The sequence below is a fragment of the Grammomys surdaster genome, unplaced genomic scaffold (genome assembly GCF_004785775.1).
Source record: "Grammomys surdaster isolate TR1022 unplaced genomic scaffold, NIH_TR_1.0 885, whole genome shotgun sequence".
Taxonomy (NCBI): Eukaryota; Metazoa; Chordata; class Mammalia; order Rodentia; family Muridae; genus Grammomys; species Grammomys surdaster.
The window spans coordinates 226,722-245,694 of NW_021605304.1; the positions used below are offsets into that span (position 1 = coordinate 226,722).

At 48.5% G+C, this 18,973-nt stretch overlaps 2 protein-coding genes across 4 annotated transcripts; one reads left to right on the forward strand and one right to left on the reverse strand.

Moving 5' to 3' along the window:
* Positions 1-7: 7 nt before the first annotated feature.
* On the reverse strand, positions 8-6,307 carry Atraid (all-trans retinoic acid induced differentiation factor). Its single transcript, XM_028782827.1, has 7 exons — positions 6,185-6,307; positions 5,432-5,550; positions 2,231-2,302; positions 1,745-1,816; positions 1,352-1,473; positions 572-669; positions 8-366 (listed from the first exon to the last, which is right to left on the reverse strand). The coding sequence occupies exons 1-7, from the start codon at positions 6,281-6,283 to the stop codon at positions 262-264; spliced, it is 687 nt and encodes a 228-aa protein (XP_028638660.1). The 5' UTR covers positions 6,284-6,307; the 3' UTR covers positions 8-261.
* Positions 6,003-18,625, forward strand: Slc5a6 (solute carrier family 5 member 6). 3 transcript variants are annotated; one of them, XM_028782825.1, is made up of 17 exons: positions 6,003-6,189; positions 7,140-7,317; positions 11,570-12,087; positions 12,398-12,463; positions 12,720-12,771; positions 13,305-13,372; positions 13,617-13,771; positions 14,121-14,261; positions 14,402-14,531; positions 15,057-15,145; positions 15,453-15,565; positions 15,868-15,935; positions 16,621-16,707; positions 16,835-17,013; positions 17,209-17,312; positions 17,521-17,636; positions 17,737-18,625. In XM_028782825.1, exons 3-17 carry the CDS (start codon positions 11,698-11,700, stop codon positions 17,881-17,883), a joined length of 1,905 nt encoding a protein of 634 aa, XP_028638658.1. In that variant the 5' UTR covers positions 6,003-6,189; positions 7,140-7,317; positions 11,570-11,697; the 3' UTR covers positions 17,884-18,625. The 3 variants fall into 3 exon arrangements, with proteins under 3 accessions (XP_028638658.1, XP_028638657.1, XP_028638659.1); XM_028782824.1 differs by lacking the exon at positions 6,003-6,189 and adding an exon at positions 6,702-6,759; XM_028782826.1 differs by lacking the exon at positions 6,003-6,189 and adding an exon at positions 6,702-6,759 and having other exon boundaries at positions 7,140-7,299.
* The last annotated feature ends 348 nt before the right edge of the window (positions 18,626-18,973 follow it).

Genomic DNA, 18,973 nt, shown 5'->3' on the forward strand with positions numbered 1-18,973 from the left:
GGCAGTATTGCCTAAAACAGTGGGAGAGGAGGTGTTTATTGTAGTCAATAATACAAGTTAGTACCAGTCCACTCCTGAACCAAGTGTCCACAAGACCCCCGAGGTGGTGCAATTTGACACCTTCTTTCATTATCAATGGCCGCTTCAGCCTTAAGCAGATCTGCTCACTAGCCAGTCATGTTTGTCAACGAAGTAAATCTTCCTGGCTGGGACTCGATCGATCAGGGTGCTCAGTCAGGTGAGCTGGAAGTCTTGTGTGGTTCATGAAGCCTTGGCCTTCCGGCGCTGGGTTCCCCAAAGTAGAATGGAGATGGCTAGCGTGGTGGACCCCAGAATCCCAAAGAACATTACCAGTGAAAATGAGCCCTGTGATTAGCAAACAAACAAGTCACAGCGGTGTAGACACCCAGGGCCTCTTTCTAACATCTGTTCTTTCTCAGTCACTCATGCCCTCATTTGGGCACTTCCCTTGTTTCCTATCCCCTCCAGTATCACTTTCTCGACTGGTATCTCTTTCTGAGACGTTCTTGCCTAATGCATTCCTTTATTTTTATAAGGTCCAGTTCCTCACCTGCCTCATACACTTGTATCCGTGGAAACCATCAGCACAAATGCACTGCAAAAGACCAGGACCATCAGATGCACAAGATCCATTCTCAGGACACATTTCTGGGAACCAGAGAAAAACAGTCACTGGAGTCTAAGGCCATTTACTCTGAAGAGTCAAGCTCCTCTGATCTCAGAAGCTAAACAGGGTTGGGCCTGATGGGTACGTGTATGGGAAGAGATCATTGGATCTCATTAGGTATTTTTTCAAATCTGCTTAGATTCTTAATTATTTGTAAGTCAAAAGTAGAGGGAAAAGCCAGGCATGGTGGTAAACATCTAAATCCCAGCATTTGGGAAGCAGGGGCAGGCAGATCTCTGTGAGTTCTGTTGTACACAGTAAGTTCCAGATCAGCTAGGAATACATAGAGAAACTCTGTCTCAGAAAATAAACAGAAAAAGAAACAATAGAAGAAAAGCTGATCAGCAACGTAGGGAGGCAAAGTGCTGGGATTATAGGCCTGCACTTCTTTGTGAATTTAAGGCCAGCCCAGACTGCACAGTGAGTTCCAGGACAGCCAGAGCTGTTATACAGAGAAAGTCTGTATCAAAACAACAACAACAACAATTTTAGAAGAATATATAATCAGAATACAACAACAACAATAATTAAAACCTTTTCAGGGGAATAGAGAACACAGGACAAAAAGGCACTTTAGCATGTTAACTTTCCTAAAGTAGAGAATAACTGTCCTTTAGAAAGAAGGAAAGCACTCCCCAGTGAGGGGGCCATGCTAAAGCATACCTGGGCTTCCAGTGCTATTGCAAAGGTCCTTTTGCCCTTGGCAAATCTGCTTGTCCGTGAAAGAGGAAACATTGTCCCAGGCACTAATACCTCCAGGACAGCGGACATCTTGTGGTAGTATCCTGAAGACAACGTACATGATCATAAATGCACAGCCGAAGAGGTTGGGGTGTAGCTTGGTAGTAGAACAAACATTCAACAACACACAAAGCCATGGGTTCACTCCCTAACACACGTGCCCATACGAACTTACTCAGGCACCTATGTTCTCACCTGCATGCGCGCGCCACGAATACTCGCACGCGCATGCGCGCGCGCACACACAACAGTAGCGACTCTCATACGGATGAGCACTCAGCACATCGGTACTCTCTCCCTAATTCTATTACTCACAGAGTCTGCAGCTGAGTAAATCCACGGAAGGTGTTAGCCAAATCATCCCTGAGAGGATTTGCTTGAAGGTCTCTGCAAAGTACACACTGTTAGCACTCTGTTTGGAGAAGCATGCCGTTAGTGTTTATACATGCCATCCTGGGCTATTAATCCGTTCCTGGGCTGGAGAGATGGCTCAGTGGTTAAGAGCACTGACTGCTCTTCCAGAGGTCCTGAGTTCAAATCCCAGCAACCACATGATGGCTCACAACCATCCGTAATGAGATTCGATGCCCTCTTCTGGTGTGTCTGAAGACAGCTACATTGTACTCATAAGTAAAATAAATAAATCTTTAAATAAATAAATAAATAAAATTATAAAAGAAATCCATTCCTTATCCTCAGTTGTGCAAGGTTAGATGCTAATATTAATCTACCTTCTTGAGAGTTATTTCCCATCACCATATTTATCTTTTGGCTAGGAAAATACGTAACCAAACCACTTACATGATAATAGCAGTATAAGCTTGTAAAAAGTTTGGACCAGGATCCTTCAGGGAACAGTTCTGAAGATCTAACCTGAAGAGACAAAGAAAGTGTTAACTACGTCTCTTTTTCATCCCCTACTTAAGCTAATATTGATGGAATATCTTTATGTTCAGAACTGTAAGATTAAGGCTATGCTAGTAGACCTTGTAATCATGTATTAGCCAATTTAGTTAGTCCTGCTACGTGTACACATCTTAATTTACCTAAAATACAAGTTCATTCTCAAAAGCAATACTTCGAATGCATGGATCCTGTGCTGACCAGTACAGATATGTAGCATTTCAATCAGCAACAGGAACTTCTATTGGGTCACACAGTTTTTTGTTTTTAATACTTATTTATTTTATGTGAGTACACTGTAGCTCTTTACATGTGTACACTGTGGCTATCTTCAGAAACACCAGAATAGAGCAACAGAGCCCATCACAGATGCTTGTGAGCCCCCATATGGTTGTTGGGAATTGAACTTAGGACTTCTGGAAGAGGAGTCAGTACTCTTAACTGCTAAGCCATCTCTCCAGCCCTGGGTCACACAGTTCTAATCAGTATAGCTATGCATTGTACAAATATTGGAAGAAATCTTGTGTGTGTTTTTTTTTCCTCCAGGATCACTAGGTCTCATACTGAAATCCTTACACTCAGAAGTTATTGTTGCTGCTGGAGATTGAACCCAGGGCCTTGTGCATTTGAGGCAAGTCCTCTATCACCAAGCCACAGACAGAGATTTTGTTTTGTTTTTTTTGAGACAGGATTTCTTTGTATAGCCCCTGTGTCTTGGAACTCACTTTGTTGACAAGTTTAGGCTCAAACTCAGAGATCTGCCTCCTTCTGGCCCTGAGAGCTAGAATTAAAGATGTGTGCCACCACACCAGGCCGACTTTGAGACAATCTGTGTTAGTCTCAACCTAGTAACAATCCTCCTGCCTCAGCTTCTCAAATGCTGGGATTAGAGACAATGATCAGCATCCCCACAGAGATAATTTCTTTTTGAGACAAGTTTCAATGTAACCCAAGCTAGCCTCAAATTCACTAAGTAGCTGAGGGTTAACTTGAACTCTTGATACTACCCAAGTACTGAAATTACAAATGCATACCAGGCCCAGCCACAGAGGCTTTAAATGAAAGAAAAAAAAAAAAAGCAAATCACGGGGGCGTTGGTGGTGCAGAGAGGCAGAGGCAGGTGGATTTCTGAGTTCGAGGCCAGCCTGGTCTACAGAGTGAGTTCCAGGACAGCCAGGGCTACACAGAGAAACCCTGTCTCGAAAAACAAAACAAAACAAAAACCCAAAAAGCAGATCACTTAGTTTTTCCCAAGTAGATTTTCTACCACAGTTAATTGTAAATGTCTATACATTAAGGGCTTAAAGCTGGGTGGTGGCACATACCTTTAATCCCAGCACTTGGGAGGCAGAGGCAGGCAGATCTCTGAGTTTGAAGCCAGCCTAGTTTACAGGAGTTCCAGGATAGCCAGGGGTACACAGAAAAATCCTATCTTGAAAAACCAACCAATGGGCTGGAGAGATGGTTCAGTGGTTAAGAGCACCGACTGCTCTTCCAGAGGTCATGAGTTCAAATCCCAGCAACCACATACTGGCTCACAACCATCTGCAATGAGATCTAAATAAAAAAACCTTAAAAAAGAAAAAAGAAAAAGAAAAACCAACCAACGGGGCTGGAAAGATGGCTTAAAGGTTAAGAGCATTGATTGGTTGCTCTTCCAAAGGTCCTGAGTTCAATTCCCAGCGACCACATGGTGGTTCACAGCCATCTCTAATGAGATCTGGTGCCCTCTTCTGGCCTGCAGGCATACATGTAGGCAAAACACTGTATACATAATAAATAAATGAAAAACACACAAACAAAAAGGACTTCAACACATTTTTTTTCATTAACTGAGTGTCTACAAACTACAAAAATCATAGCATTATAAAATATATGTTAGTATATGGCCTAGTTGCAAGCCTGTAATCCCAGGTACTCAGGAAGCTGAGGCAGGAGGACCACAAGTTCATGGTTAGTGTGGACAATTTAATGAGATCATGTGTCAAAATACTGAAAAGAGCCAGATGTGATGGCTCACTCCTGCAAACCCAGTACTTGGGAGGTTGTAACATGAATGATATGAGTTTAGGCCAACCTGTGCTACATAGTATCAGGATAGCCAGGTCTATATAGAAAGACTCTGTCTCAAAAAAAAAAAAAAAACAAAAGGAAAAGTGAATCCAAAAAAAGGTAGCTTGCACAAGGTCCCAGGTTCATTCCTTAGTACCCAGAACAACAATAAGAAGACAGAAAAAAAAAAAATTAAGGGCTGGCCGGGCGGTGTTGGCGCACGCCTTTAATCCCAGCACTTGGGAGGCAGAGGCAGGCGGATTTCTGAGTTCCAGGCCAGCCTGATCTACAGAGTGAGTTCCAGGACAGCCAGGGCTACACAGAGAAACCCTGTCTCGAAAAAACAAAAACAAAAAAAAATTAAGGGCTGGAAAGATGGCTTAGCAATTAAGAGCGGGTATTGCTCCTGCAGAAGACCTGAGTCTAGTCCCCAGCACCCACACTGGGCCTCTCACAACCGCCTGTCATTCCAGCTCCAGGGGGATCCAAGGCCTCTGGATTTTTCTAGCACCTGCACTCAAGTGCATGTACCCAGACAAATAGACAGACACACACACACACAATTAAAACAAAAAATGAAGAAAAATTAAATGTATTTTGGTAAAAATAATAATACAAAGACTTAATAATAAAACTATTTTTAGCCGGGCAGTAGTGCCACACGCCTTTAATCCCAGCACTTGGGAGGCAGAGACAGGCGGATTTCTGAGTTCAAGGCCAGCCTGGTCTACAGAGTGAGTTCCAGGACAGCCAGGACTACACAGAGAAACCCTGTCTCGAAAAACAAACAAACAAACACTATTTTTAAATGATGCCACAAAAGCCTATAAAATGGCAAAAACTATGATCTGTCACCCAGGGAAAAAAAAACCAAGAGATCATTTACCTATAAAAAAAATACTACATCACACCTAAACGTTTTAGAATCAAGCATTAAATGTCTCCAGTTAGGTACTATTATTTATCGCCAAAGCCTGCTAGGCAAGCCTGTAGACTCCAGTCTGGGAACTCTTTTTGAATATCCAAGGATGTCTTCTCCTCCCTCACCCCAAGATGGTGCCCTTCTGATTCAGGCAGCATCGGGCCTGTATTAGCTTCGATGTAGCCTCACAGTAAGCAGCTACTCTGGACAAATTGTGCACACCTCCCGGACACCGGGTGCATATCTGTAGAAGAGAAAGAAACCTGATTAAGACTCCAGAAAAAAAAAAAAGAACAAACAAGGATCAAGAGTGTCAGCCTTTCTAGAAATCCCATAATGCAAAGCGGAAAGGTGCCATTTATAAACAGAGCCCATTTCTTTCCCTTGTACCCCGCACCAAATCAGCGCACTGTACAAGTGCCGAGAGAAGATCCTCATGTTTGAGAATCATTACTGGACTACATTATGTCCTCTCCAGAGACTTCTCCACCTGACAGGCATGGTTTGGCAAGTGTTAAAGGGCTGCAGGTACACAGCGTACTCAAGCATCACAATATATAGTCGTGCCGTTGCACTACGCACAGCATTCGTGCAATGGTAGCTGGCAGAAGAACCATGGGACTCTGGAGTGGGAAGAACAATCTAAAGTTATTCAAAAAGCAAGGAGATCAAATTTCAAAGGTCTCTGAATGTGGGCAGGGCGAAGGTGCTAGTGGCCAGCACTACATGAGTACTCAGGAGCACGATTCCCGCAGGCACAGGGCTAGGGGAAGCTTCAGGGACAAAATCAGCTTCGGCCTGGCCAGAGGGACGGACACCAGCGGGCGAGATCGACTCCAGGCTGACGACCAGCAACCTTCTTCAGCCTTCTTCTGTACCTCAGGTAGAGCCAGGGCCCTTTCCATGCACAGAACCAGGAGCAGGCCAGCCGCCCAAGGTAGCGGGCTCACAGAACTGCCCGGCTCCCGAGACGCCATTTTCCACTGCTTTCCACCTTGACAGCTCGCGAGAGCTGAGCGCAAGGCTCCGCCCCCAGCGCGTCACGCCTCCGCCTCGAGACGCGGCTTAGCTTCCAAATCCTGTCACTCTGGGGCGTGGCCTAGTCCGCCCCTGCACGCGCCGTAGAGCGCCGCACGATTTGCCCGAGTGCTCAATCTGCTGGCGGAATTCTGGACTCAAGTCCGCGTTCCTCTGCGCTTGCTCGTGGTGGACAGACCCACCATCTCGCCATTCTATCTTTAGGCCCGTCCAGTTAGCGCTTAGTTGCCTTGAGCTACTGCAAGATCCCTCAGTCCGCCGCGGACGCCCGGGCAGCTCTATCTGCCCTTAGTAAACATGGCGGCGCGGCGACCCGGGCGGGCGGGGGGCGGGGTCCTGCTGTCACCGAGCCGGGCGCTGCGAGCCGGGCCGGGCTGGCCGGCGGGCCAGCTACCCACGTGCGGAGGTCCCGAAGGTGGGCCGGGCGGGTGTAGGGTGGGCCGGGCGAGGCGGGGATTGGGCAGGGCCCGAGGGGCTGGGTTCAGTCGCCTCGGGCCGGGAGAGGCGGGACTGGGAGGGGCGGGATGGGGTGAGCCTCTCAGTGTGGGCTTTGGTGAAGGTCTTAAGTACTATCGCAAAGTCGTGGGTTCGTCACGTGTGGAGAGAAGGGGAAAACTGAGCCGAGAGAGGGTAAGGATGGTGTATGAGTGAAGATCGGAGGGCGAAGGGCAAATGCTGGCAAGAGGGCACGAGCCTGGACACCCTTCACCTTAATGTTGCGTAGTGTTCCGCAGCCCGGGCAAGGACGCGATGCTGGAAAGATGCTTCCTTAACTCATGTTCTTTGCCTTGCCAGAGGGAAAAAACCCAATGCTGGTTTCGGAAAGAACGAAGGAACTTTGGTAGCCCTGGCCGAACCACCGACTCAAGGCAAGATAGCGCTTCCGCAGAGTGGCAGCAGTTCTGACTGGAAGGACGCTGGGACAGACCCATCGCACCTAAAGGGACAGCTCTTGGTGAGGACTCCTCAAAAGGTAACTGAAGACAATTGGAGCTCATTTCAGTTAATCTGCCTATGCTCCAGGTATCTACCTGGAAATCCTGAATTTACATTTATTAATACATTTAGCTGCTGGGATATCTTGTTCTAGTGAAAGGCCATTCAGATCTTGAGGAATTTTAAGCCCTAGACATTGGTGGCAGTTGGCCCTGCAGGTGTTCCCTTATGGGGGAAGAGGGTGAGGATTTAGCTCTGTGCTTTCCAAGTTCAGTCTTGTCTCCAGTACTACAAGAAACAAACCCAGCTGGGCGTTGGTGGTGCACGCCTTTAATCCCAGCACTTGGGAGGCAGAGGCAGGTGGATTTCTGAGTTCGAGGCCAGCCTGGTCTACAAAGTGAGTTCCAGGACAGCCAAGGCTACACAGAGAAACCCTGTCTTGAAAAACCAAAAAAGAGAGAGAGAGAGAGAGAGAAACCCACAAACTTCAATACCTTTCATTGCAGATAAATCCAGTGCAGTGTGAGACCTTTTTAAAAGACATGTCCGTTGCTGTGAATCAGTGGAGTTTTTAGAAAGCCACTGTTCTTTTCCTAGAATTTGATCGTATGAAATGAAGGTTGTGTTACTGGATTGGTGTTTTCCTGTCTGCTTACCTCTTCTTCCTCTACCCTTGAGGCTTCTTGGTGCCTCATGCAGATAATTAATCAGGAAACTCCAGAAGCAGAGGAATCCAATCAGTACTTTGACTGAACCCTTGGTGCTTTTATTTTGAGACAGGGTCTCACCATGTATCTCTAGTTGGTCTGGAACTCATAGAGATCCACCTGTCTCTGCCCCTGTCTGCTCGGATTAGTCTATAGAAAGTTTTTCTTTTTTCTTTATTGTTTTCTTTTACTCAAGAAAGTTTCACCAGGTAGTCCTGGCTGTCCTGATATTCACTTGGTAGACCAGACTGGCCTTGAACTCAGAGACTCCCTGCTTTTTCTTCCAAGTGCTAGGATTAAAGGTGTGTGCCACCGCCCTTGTATCCTCATTCTCATAGCAGTGACAGCTTGCCAAAAAGAGAAAGAAAACTCAAGGTGTTGCAGTATACAAAGGCCTGGGGCATCTTTGACTGAATCCTTGGTTCAGTCAACCAGAGTGCCCCTTAGAATCCTTGGTGTAGAGACAGTAGAACATGTGGCCCAAGTTCAGACCTTTTCTTTGTCCTGTGAGGCTTATAGTTCAAGTCAGTATGTGGGAACCACACCGTGCCATAGGCAGTATATGCCCAAGTGTGTTTGAATACAGTTCAGAAGATGCCCAAGTCTCCTGGTGGGCAGGCTGGATTAATCTGTCACTAGACTAGTTGAAATCTCCACTGTTCCAAGCATGACTGACAACAGTTAGCACTCTGTTCCCTTCTTAGTCTTGGGAATAGTGAGGTTGGACCACTGGTGAATTACCTGTGAGAATTCTTTTTATTGTTGTGTGTCTGTGCCTGTATGTGCTTGTGTGAGGAGAGCAGTAATGACGGCTGGAGTTACAGGTGGTTTCAACCAGACTATAGATGTTTGGAACCAAACTTGAGTCCTCCACAGAGCAGCCAGAACTCTTTGAACCTCTGAGCCATCTCTTCAGCCCCTATAATAGATATTCTTCCTATGTGTGGTAGTGTAAGCCTAGAGTTTAAGGCTAGCATGGTCTACATTGTGAGTTCTGGGCCAGCCAAGGCTACATGGTGAGATCCTGCCTCAAAAAAACCAAAACAGACTCTGTATAGGTTCTGTAGAGAGGCTCTGAGACAGATTTCAGGTGAAATACCCTGCACTCTTACACAGGAGGTTGGGGTAGAAGATTCTGCAGCAACCAACACACAAAACAAAGGAAGTTGCATATGCTTATAGAACTTAGAAGGGCTGGGCAGCGGTGGCACAGGCCTTTAATCCCAGCCCTTGGGAGGCAGAGGCAGGCGGATTTCTGAGTTCAAGGCCAGCCTGGTCTACAGAGTAGTTCCAGGACAGCCAGGACTATACAGAGAAACCCTGTCTCGAAAAACCAAAAAAAAAAAAAAAAAAAAAAAAAGAACTTAGAGGAGTGAGTTTTTGGGTTTGGAAGGATGGGCTCTCAAAATGTAGTGGCCCATAATAAGATATAGAGCTATAGTCTGTTTAGGAAGTCTTTTGTGCCATCCTACCTTAGGTTGCTATAAGCTAGGAATTTAGTGCCTACCAGAGGTACTAGGTAGGATCTAGGGTGTGGCTGATAATCTCTGAAGGGGAAAATTTATGAACAAGTGACAATTCGGCACTTTACTTACTGCTGGCTCACATGGCAGGTATTCAGAGAAGAACTGTCATCATGCTAGGCTGTGTAAATACACAGCAGTCTCTCGTGTCTCCTTCATGCTGATGAGTATTTCTAGGGGATTGCTTCTTGAGACCATATACTTAGGAGTGTAGAATGGATGAGGAGTCCCTAGGCCTGGGTTCTCATGCTACCTCTGACAGTCTTGCTTTTAGAAGGGCTCCTTGAGAAACCGAGGAGATAGTTTATTAGGTCAAGGACTTGACACCTAAGTATGACGACTAAGGCATGGCAGTTGCCCATAGATCTCTGTAAGCTAGCTTGGCAAGTACTGTCTGGAAAAATGACTAAGGAAGGTACCTGATGGCATCCTGTAGCTTCCACATGCTCATGAATGTACACACACACACACACACACACACACACACACACACACACACAGAAAGAGAGAGAGACAGAGAGAGAGAGGAGATAACTTGAATGAGCTGGGCCTATTATGCTTCTGTGTGAAATGAGAAGGCTATACGTGATTTAAGGATTGTGCCATATTCATAGAGTTGTGGTTTTTCTGTGTTTGTAGAGTTAGAAGAGTAACTTTCAGTCTTTCTCTAGGCAACTCTTTCTAACTCTGTCTAGCACACAGGGTGCCAAGAACGGTTTAGGCTGAGAGCCTAATCCAGCTAGGAATGCTGTCAAGTGTGAGCTCTGTGGTCTCCATTCTGGAATTTGTGGAGTTGAATTGGGGGACACAGGGTGATCAGGGCCGTTTGGGGCACAGCGCTTGGTTCTGTGATGAGCCCAGAACAAACAGCATCTGTGCTTTCCTCTGACTCCACTCCTTGATCTCTCCTCAGCTACTCACAGAATCAGTGCCTCTGCCTCTGTCCTGCTCCAGGCAGCTCTGCCTCAGAACAGGGCTTGCTGCTCCAGGTCTGTGTCTGCTCCCAGCAGGATGGGCCTGCTCACGCTCTGCTGCTGTTCACTGCACCCCTTTCTCTCACTGACTTTTTTCCAGAGGCCATGGAATCCTAACTTTGACTCTTTTGGCTGCTTTACAGCTCCCGTCACCTTATCTATTGCTATTTTAAAAGTTATTTATGTATATGGGTGTTTTGTCTGCATGTAAATCTGTGCACCACATGTGTGGCTGATGCCACAGAGGCCATAAGAGGGCATCAGATCCCCTAGATGTGGAGTTACAGATGATTGTGAGCTGCCATGTGGTTGGCGGGACTAGAACCTGGGTCCTCTATAAGAGTAAGCACTCATAAGCACTGAACTTCTCTCCAGCCCCTGACTGTCTTTTGACTCCTACCACTCTGACCAGATCAGCTCTTAACTGCTGTGTCTAGCAGGAGCTGAGATAGAGTGGTAGTGTTTCTCTGGTGATATTGGGGATATTAAGAAAGGGGTACAACTGGGCAGTGGTGGTGCATGCCTTTAATCCCAAAAGACAGAGAAGGGCACAGAATGATTGGACTGTTGATGTTCCGAATGGGGCTTGAGATGGTTAGGGAGGTGAGCTCACTGGTCAGTGCTGACAGGACGACACCTCAGGGAGGTGCAACTAAGGCCAAGGATGATAGGGGAAACCTGCTATCCTTAGTCTCCATTTCTTCCCTGCTGGGCTGTGGCGCCAGGCTGGGCTCTGTTGGCTCAATACATTGTAGTGACTGGGTCTGTGCCTGCAAATGGAAGCAGGGGGTTGTATGAAGAAAATTAGGCTAGAGTTGGTTTTTATTTTACTGCTTGGGTGGAGACCCAAAAAAGGTCTCAAATGTCATGGCTGCACACCCAAAAGTCCTGGCCAAGTTGCTCTTTGCTGTCTGCTTCAGCCCTGCTGCTCCCTCCCTGACATGTAACAAACCCACCTCACACCTTCTAGGCATTCCCCACTGTGGTGGCTGGCTGCTCGGAGTCTCTGGCCATGACGTGTCCAAAGCCTGTGAGTGGGCAGCCACGAGGCGGGGTAGGTTTGACTGAGCGATAAATTCTTACAGCTCCCCTGTAACCCTGGACCATGTCACTGGGCGGAAGAGGAACGCTGTGAGACTGAGCCAGGAACCAGCTAAGTGACAGCTCAGAGCCCAGGAGTACCAGGTCCCTGCAAACCACAGGCACCGTGAGGATGAGTGTGGCGAGCACTGCAGTTCCCTTCCATACAACCTCAGACACCAACAGGGCTATTTCCACCTTTTCTGTTGTGGACTATGTGGTATTTGGCCTGTTGCTGGTTCTCTCCCTTGTCATTGGGCTCTATCATGCTTGCCGTGGCTGGGGCCGCCATACCGTTGGTGAACTGCTGATGGCAGACCGCAAAATGGGCTGCCTTCCTGTGGCACTGTCCTTGCTGGCCACCTTCCAGTCAGCGGTGGCAATCCTGGGGGCACCAGCTGAGATCTACAGATTTGGAACCCAGTATTGGTTCCTGGGGTGCTCCTACTTCCTGGGGCTACTGATCCCTGCTCATGTCTTCATCCCTGTCTTCTACCGCCTGCATCTTACCAGCGCCTATGAGGTAAGCAGAAAAGGGTGACTTCCCAGCACAGGGATGGAGAAGGGGATACAGTACACAAGGGAAGGCTGTGACCCTGGACCTTTAGTTATTCACCTAAAGAATAACTGAGTTTCTGAGTTCTTCCCAGGAGGAGTTAAGTTGGGGGAGGGGCAGGAGCGTACCATGCCTAGGGGGTCCAGAGTGTATGTTTTATATATCTGTTCCCTTGTGTCAGTAGGCCTCTTGAGGAAAGAGGTTATGTATTGTGAGGGCCGGGATCCAGAAATACCGTACCTTAAAAGATGCATAAAGTCTTTGTACTTCTTCCTAGTACCTGGAGCTCCGCTTCAATAAAGCAGTTCGGATCTGTGGGACTGTGACCTTCATCTTTCAGATGGTAAGTGGAATGCTATGGAGACTGAGCCGGGGCAGAGGGGGAGCTGAACTCGGGCCTTCAGGAGCCAGTGGAGCCCTCCCTGCTCTCAAACCGATGGGATGGGCAAGTCCCTGATGGCATCCTGTCCACTAGGTGTGACAGTGTGGCAGGCTGGGTGTTGGGCGAGGTAAGGAAAGTGAGCCCAGGTGAAGAACGCCTTGGGGTCCTGTCCACCTACATCTCTCCTACCTCACACAGCCTGTCCCACCTCCCACAGGTGATCTACATGGGAGTTGCTCTCTATGCCCCGTCCTTGGCCCTCAATGCAGGTGAGGAGTCCTGGTCCCCAACTTCCGGTCTTGGCAAACTGAGAAAATGCCTTTAGGAAGGGCAGGCAGGGAGGGTAGATGGCAGCAGACAGTCTAACCTTGAGAGTTGACCCACTGACTGGGCTCTAGGCTCCAGTCTTTAGCAGAGGGAGACGTAGACGTGGTTCACCTCAGTCAAGCTGATCAGACATTGCCATGCCACACCTGAACCAGTTGTCAGCACTTCACTGGAGCTCTGAGAATGCTTTCTTTACCACAAAGAATGATTTATTTCATCTTTAATAACTAATTGCTTCTTTTATAAGTGGGTGTTTATTTGTTTTTTGAGACAAGGTCTCTGTGTAGCCCTAGCTGTCCTGGCACTCTGCTATACAGACCAGGTTAGACTCCTGGAGATCCATGTCTCTGCCTCCCGAATGCTGGGGTTGAAGATGTGCAGCAACACAGCCGGCCAGCTCATCTCTAGTAGCTTCCCCTCCCAGGGCTTCCCTGGAAGAGTTTGCAGAGATAAGAGTGTGGCTTTCTGTTTGCAGTGACTGGATTTGATCTGTGGTTGTCAGTACTGGCCCTAGGAATTGTCTGCAACATCTACACTGCACTGGTAATTTCAATAGTTCCTGGGGTAATGGCAGGAAGATGGGAGAGGGAAGAGAAGGGACAGCCTAGACAGACGGGAGGTGGGATGGAGTTCCTGGAGGGCAGGGTGGAGTGTGCGCTGTAAACATGGTAGATAATGGGGTTGCTCCACTGTCTCAGGGATGGTTTGGGGCTTTCTGGGGACTGTGATGTCCACCCTTGTGGTTGGGTTGACATTTGTGACAGATGTGCTGCTTTTTCCCCTGCAGGGTGGGCTGAAGGCTGTCATCTGGACAGATGTGTTCCAAACGCTGGTCATGTTCCTCGGGCAGCTGGTGGTTATCATTGTAGGAGCGGCTAGAGTGGGTGGCTTGGGGCGTGTATGGAATGTGACTTCCCAGCATGGCCTCATCTCTGGGATTGAGTAAGTATGTGCTTCCCCTGTCTGGTATCTGTAGCACCTAGGGTCTGCAGAGCCTGGTCTCAGGCCTTTTTTAGTAAGCAGAGAGGTGGCTGGTAGTACCAAACAGAGAGAAAGGTAATGATGATGGGTGCCTGGCTGGTGTTTACAGAAAGCATAGAATTGCCTGGATGCATACCTGAGATGAGGCTAGGGTTGGAGAAATAGAATCTTCTCTCCAACTTCCTGAGCCACCTCTCGAGTCTCCTGCCTCCTTGCCTTGTGTCATTCTCTGTTCTATCCTTCATTGACCTCTCTTACCAGAAAGATAGGCGTCGTGGCTGTGGCAGTGACCAGATAATATTTGTTGCAGGCTGAATCCTGACCCCTTTGTGCGTCATACTTTCTGGACTTTGGCCTTTGGGGGTGTCTTCATGATGCTCTCCTTGTATGGAGTGAATCAGGCTCAGGTGCAGCGCTACCTCAGTTCCCGCTCAGAGAAGGCTGCTGTGCTGTGAGTGCAGGGGTGGGAGGACTGGAGTGAGGGCTTGGGAAGAGAACCCTAAAGGCAGTGGGGTGGGACAGGGTTCAGGAACTTCCTGGAGGTTCAGGAGGGCATGTGTAAGAGTGTTAAGTTATCTCTGTCTTTTGCAGCTCCTGCTATGCAGTGTTCCCTTGCCAGCAAGTGGCCCTCTGCATGAGCTGCCTCATTGGTCTGGTCATGTTTGCCTATTACAAGGAATATAGTATGAGCCCCCAGCAAGAGCAAGCAGCCCCTGACCAGGTGAGAAAGCCTCTCTTGCTCCTTCCTGTGCTCTTGAGAAGCCCATCTGGGTCACTAAGCAGAGTGTATCTATGTGGCTGAATTGAAAAATATAGATGACTAATTCTTTGCTATCCTGAGGTCCCGGCTGTCTAGCATGTCAGATTCCAGTCCTCAACGGGTCTAATCAGTGCTCACCCCATTGGATGGGTGTAGACCAGGTGATACCAGCCCCCCACTGTGTACCACATGCTCTGTTGTTGCATGTCTGTTCTCATCTAAGCTTCCCAACAGCCTCACTTTACAGGAGACAGGCTCGGTGAGGTAGGCAGCATGCTGAGGCCACACTGCTCGTCAGAGGCAGTGCTGCATGGGATGTGTACTTTGCTCTTCAGAGTCCGTTTTCTCCCTGCTTGAGGCCGATGCCTCCATGTCTGGCTCCCCTTGCTGATGCGCCCAGGCTCTGGATTGGCAAGGGCGTGTCTAGGGCCTCTCCACACAGAAAGCAGGGTGGCGTCTCTGAGTGTGCTCTGCTCTACTTGGCAGTTAGTCCTCTATTTCGTGATGGACCTCCTGAAAGACATGCCGGGACTGCCTGGGCTCTTCGTTGCATGCCTCTTCAGTGGATCTCTCAGGTACTCCTTTCTGCAGCTTGCCCTAGACGTGGTGTGCTGCCCTGCTGGAACAGTATGCCTGTCTGTTTTGGATGGCAGGGCACAGTTTAGCCTCTCCCCTCTCCCAAGACTTGCTTTCGTTTGACAATATCAGTCATCTACTTGATCAAATCTATACTTTGATCAGAAAAGGCTTGCCTTCAAAACTCTGAGGTAGCCTGGGCTAGGGAAAGGTGGTTTCTTACCTTTATGTCTCTGAGCCTTCTGTAGAGTCCTGCCTTTTTTGGCTCTCAGACTTAACACAACTCATCTCTTCCCTCCCTTTCAGCACCATATCCTCTGCATTCAATTCTCTGGCAACTGTCACGATGGAAGACCTGATCCAACCCTGGTTCCCTCAGTTGACTGAAACCCGGGCCATCATGCTTTCTCGAAGCCTTGGTAGGATTGCTGCTAAGTCTTGTTCATTCTGAGATGCGCCCTGACTGACCACTGCCGTCAGCCTTCTGTAGATTGTTTTTCTTGGGCTCAGCACCTCCCTCATGCAGCACACAGCCTTCGCCCCCCAGTGTTGCTTGCAGCGGAGAGCAGCAGTACATAGAGGCTCTGGGTCTCTGCGGCAGGGCCCTGGAGCTGGGCTAGTAGACGTCTTTCTGGGCCTCAGAAGTGGTAGTTTGGTTGGAGGATATGTAGTCCTCTCCTTGTTTACTCACATCAGTTTCTTCCCTTCTGTTTCTCCCCAGCCTTTGCCTATGGGCTAGTTTGCCTGGGAATGGCCTATATTTCCTCTCATCTGGGATCAGTCCTCCAGGTAATGACTGATGAAGAGAAAGAAATTCTTAGCAGGGAATGGGGGAATTTGTAAGAACCAAGAAATGAAGACAGCTGTGTTGAAAGGGATGGAAATTTGCCTTTCAAAAACAATTATTGCATTGAAGCTGGGCATGGTGGTGCATACCTTTAATCCCAACCCTTGGAAGGCAGAGACAAATGGATCTCTTAAGTTCAAGGCCAGCCTGGTCTACAGATCAAGTTCCAGGACAGCTAGGACCAAAAAAAAAAAAAAAAACCACCAGTCTCAAAAAACTAAAACAATTGCATTTGCATTTATTCATTTCTTGTGTAGATACTTGTGTGCCAGTGCCCAAGTGGAGGAGAGCAGCTTTGGGAGCTGGTTCTCTGCTTGTACCATGTGGGTCCTGGATGTTGAACTCAGGGTCAGCCTTAACAGCAACTACCTTTATCCCCTGAGCCAGCTCACCAGCCCTATAAATTCTTAGCTAGATGGTCTTTAACAGTAAACACTCAAGTGACCAAAAGCCCCAGTGTCATTTCTAGGATGCTATTAGCACAGAGGGACTTAGAGTTCAGTGTTAGAGCCCAGAGGGCATCTTCACAGCCATTCCTGCCCTGGAAGAAACTCACAGCTGGTGACTAGACATGAAGGCTAGAGTCTTTGAGCCTGTGTGTTCTTTCTCCCTTTCCATCAACTCCAGGCAGCACTCAGTATCTTTGGCATGGTTGGAGGGCCGCTGCTGGGACTCTTCTGTCTCGGGATGTTCTTTCCATGTGCCAACCCTCTTGTGAGTTAACTGGCTCCCTAGATATGCATGTGGATGGAACTGGGCTACTGGGACTCACAGCAGGAGCTCTGGGGACAGAGGTTTGTGGTTGGCTTGTGATGGGAGAGTTGACTGTGTCTCTGGACAGGGTGCCATTGTAGGCCTGTTGACGGGACTCGCCATGGCCTTCTGGATCGGCATTGGGAGCATAGTAAGCAGGATGAGTTCTGCTGCAGCATCCCCTCCCCTTAATGGATCCAGCTTCTTCCTGTCCAGCAATCTAACTGTTGCCACTGTGACCACCCTGATGCCTTCTACCCTGTCCAAGTGAGGCGGGGCTCAGTCTCTCCTTGGGTAGTAGTCAGTTTTGAGGGATTTTATGGGAACCTCGCTAAGGGATGGGTTACTATAGGCTGTAAGCAGAGTTAGGTTGGGTTCTGAGACTTTGTGGATGGGTGGCTTAAAGTGTCTGAAGAACATCCTGGGAAAGCACTGCTTACTGACCTTACCCTCTCATCCCAGGCCCACAGGACTGCAGCATTTCTATTCCCTGTCCTATTTATGGTACAGTGCGCACAATTCCACCACAGTCATTGTAGTGGGCCTGATCGTCAGTCTGCTCACCGGTGAGGGCGTGGGCTTGCCACACAGAAGAATGAGGGGCTGAGGGCACTTTTCAGTCTAAGGGAGGTGGGACTCTGCCTGTAGGGACACTGAGTGTCAGGAGCAGCCAGTCTTACCTGCTGACATCAGGGTGGGCTGGAGGACTGGGACCTTGGTACAAACAAGGAAAGGCTCTGAAGGATTCTGACTGACAGGCACCTTTGTCTTCAGGGGGAATGCGGGGCCGGTCCCTGAACCCTGGCACCATTTACCCTGTGTTGCCAAAGCTCCTTGCACTCCTGCCCTTATCCTGCCAGAAGCGGCTTTGCTGGAGAAGCCATAACCAGGTGAGACCTGCTCTCCCGTGTGGGAGGTCTGCAGTGGACTATCTCACCTTGGCTCCACCTGCCCTTCCCCACCCTCACCTCTGCTCTTTGTGTTGCCCAGGATATCCCTGTGGTCCCTAACCTGTTTCCAGAGAAGCTGAGAAACGGAGTGCTGCAGGACAGCAGAGACAAAGAGAGAATTGCTGAAGATGGCCTTGTCCACCAGCCATGCAGCCCTACCTACGTTGTGCAGGAGACCTCCCTGTGACCTGTGATGGGAACTGGTCTGTCCACTGCAGTGCAGCAGCCAGAGGCTATTTTATGTGTTCTGCAGCACTGGGGTGGATGACTTAGCCCACAGCAAAGGACCTTGATCTTTAATGTTTCTTTTACCTCCGTGGAAGCTATTGCATGCAAGGGCGAGACAGGTTTTCCTCCCTTGCCAGTCTTAGGATCAGGTTTGCAGGGTACAGAATCACATCACACATGGGGAAAGAAATGAATACACTAAGAAAAGGGTGGTTTTTAATTAAGTAACCAGGGTTCTTTGGGGTGAATAGGAACAACATTTCTTACAACTGCCCTGGGGCCTGATTTGGCAAACTTGACCAGCTCCAGCATTAAGTCCTTAGCCCTCTGGTGATTCTCTCACTCTCATGTCAGCCTGGGTTATTTCCAGCCATTGTGAGCTCCTGTGGCCTTTCAGGTTCTCTGTAATAATACTCAAGCCCCTCTCATTACTACCTACCTCGATCATGAGAGGGAGGCTTGGGTGTTATGTACAACTTTCTGTAGGGGTGGGAGGTTTTCTGCATGGACCCTTGCCCTCTTCAGGCGGTACTTAAGAGACAGGACCCTCACCAGGACCCCATTCGTGGTATGCTATCCTCTAAATTCCTAAGCTAGTCCACCCTGGTGTCATTCTGTTGTCTGTGCAACTATTATTTTCTTTGGGAGTTTCCTCCTCGTGCATTTTGTTCCTAGGGAATAAAAATAGCCCTTAGACATTGTGTCTGGCCTCTGTGTTCCTTCAGGTAACCACCTGTCCCCTAGAAAAGATAAAATCTCTGTGTGTAGGTGTTTTTCTCTACTGAGGCAGAGGATTGTGGCCTCCAGTCTCTGCAGGTGGCTGGAGGGGGGGCAGGGGCAGAGTTAGGGCCATTGCTTTTTGAAGTGTCTCATCCCATGACCTGCCAACCTCAGTTGTCAATGCAAGAACTGCTTTGAGATTTTACTGTTGAGGCTAGAGAAAGAATATTAACTTGAGAAATAACACTGGCTTGCCTGGCAAGCATTCACACTACCTGTGTCTCCCATACTTAGTCTCTTCCCCTGCTTGGCCCCATCCTGCTATTCAG

Coding starts and splice junctions, on each gene's coding strand:
- Atraid (XM_028782827.1), bottom strand. CDS start 6,283: ATGGCGTCTCGGGAGCCGGGCAGTTCTGTGAGCCCGCTACCTTGGGCG. Junction 5,551..6,184: donor GGGCCCTGGCTCTACCTGAG/GTACAGAAGAAG, acceptor TCTCTTCTACAG/ATATGCACCCGGTGTCCGGG. Junction 367..571: donor GATACAAGTGTATGAGGCAG/GTGAGGAACTGG, acceptor TGCTAATCACAG/GGCTCATTTTCACTGGTAAT.
- Slc5a6 (XM_028782825.1), top strand. CDS start 11,698: ATGAGTGTGGCGAGCACTGCAGTTCCCTTCCATACAACCTCAGACACC. Junction 13,772..14,120: donor GGCCTCATCTCTGGGATTGA/GTAAGTATGTGC, acceptor TATTTGTTGCAG/GCTGAATCCTGACCCCTTTG. Junction 15,146..15,452: donor CTCTTCAGTGGATCTCTCAG/GTACTCCTTTCT, acceptor CCTCCCTTTCAG/CACCATATCCTCTGCATTCA.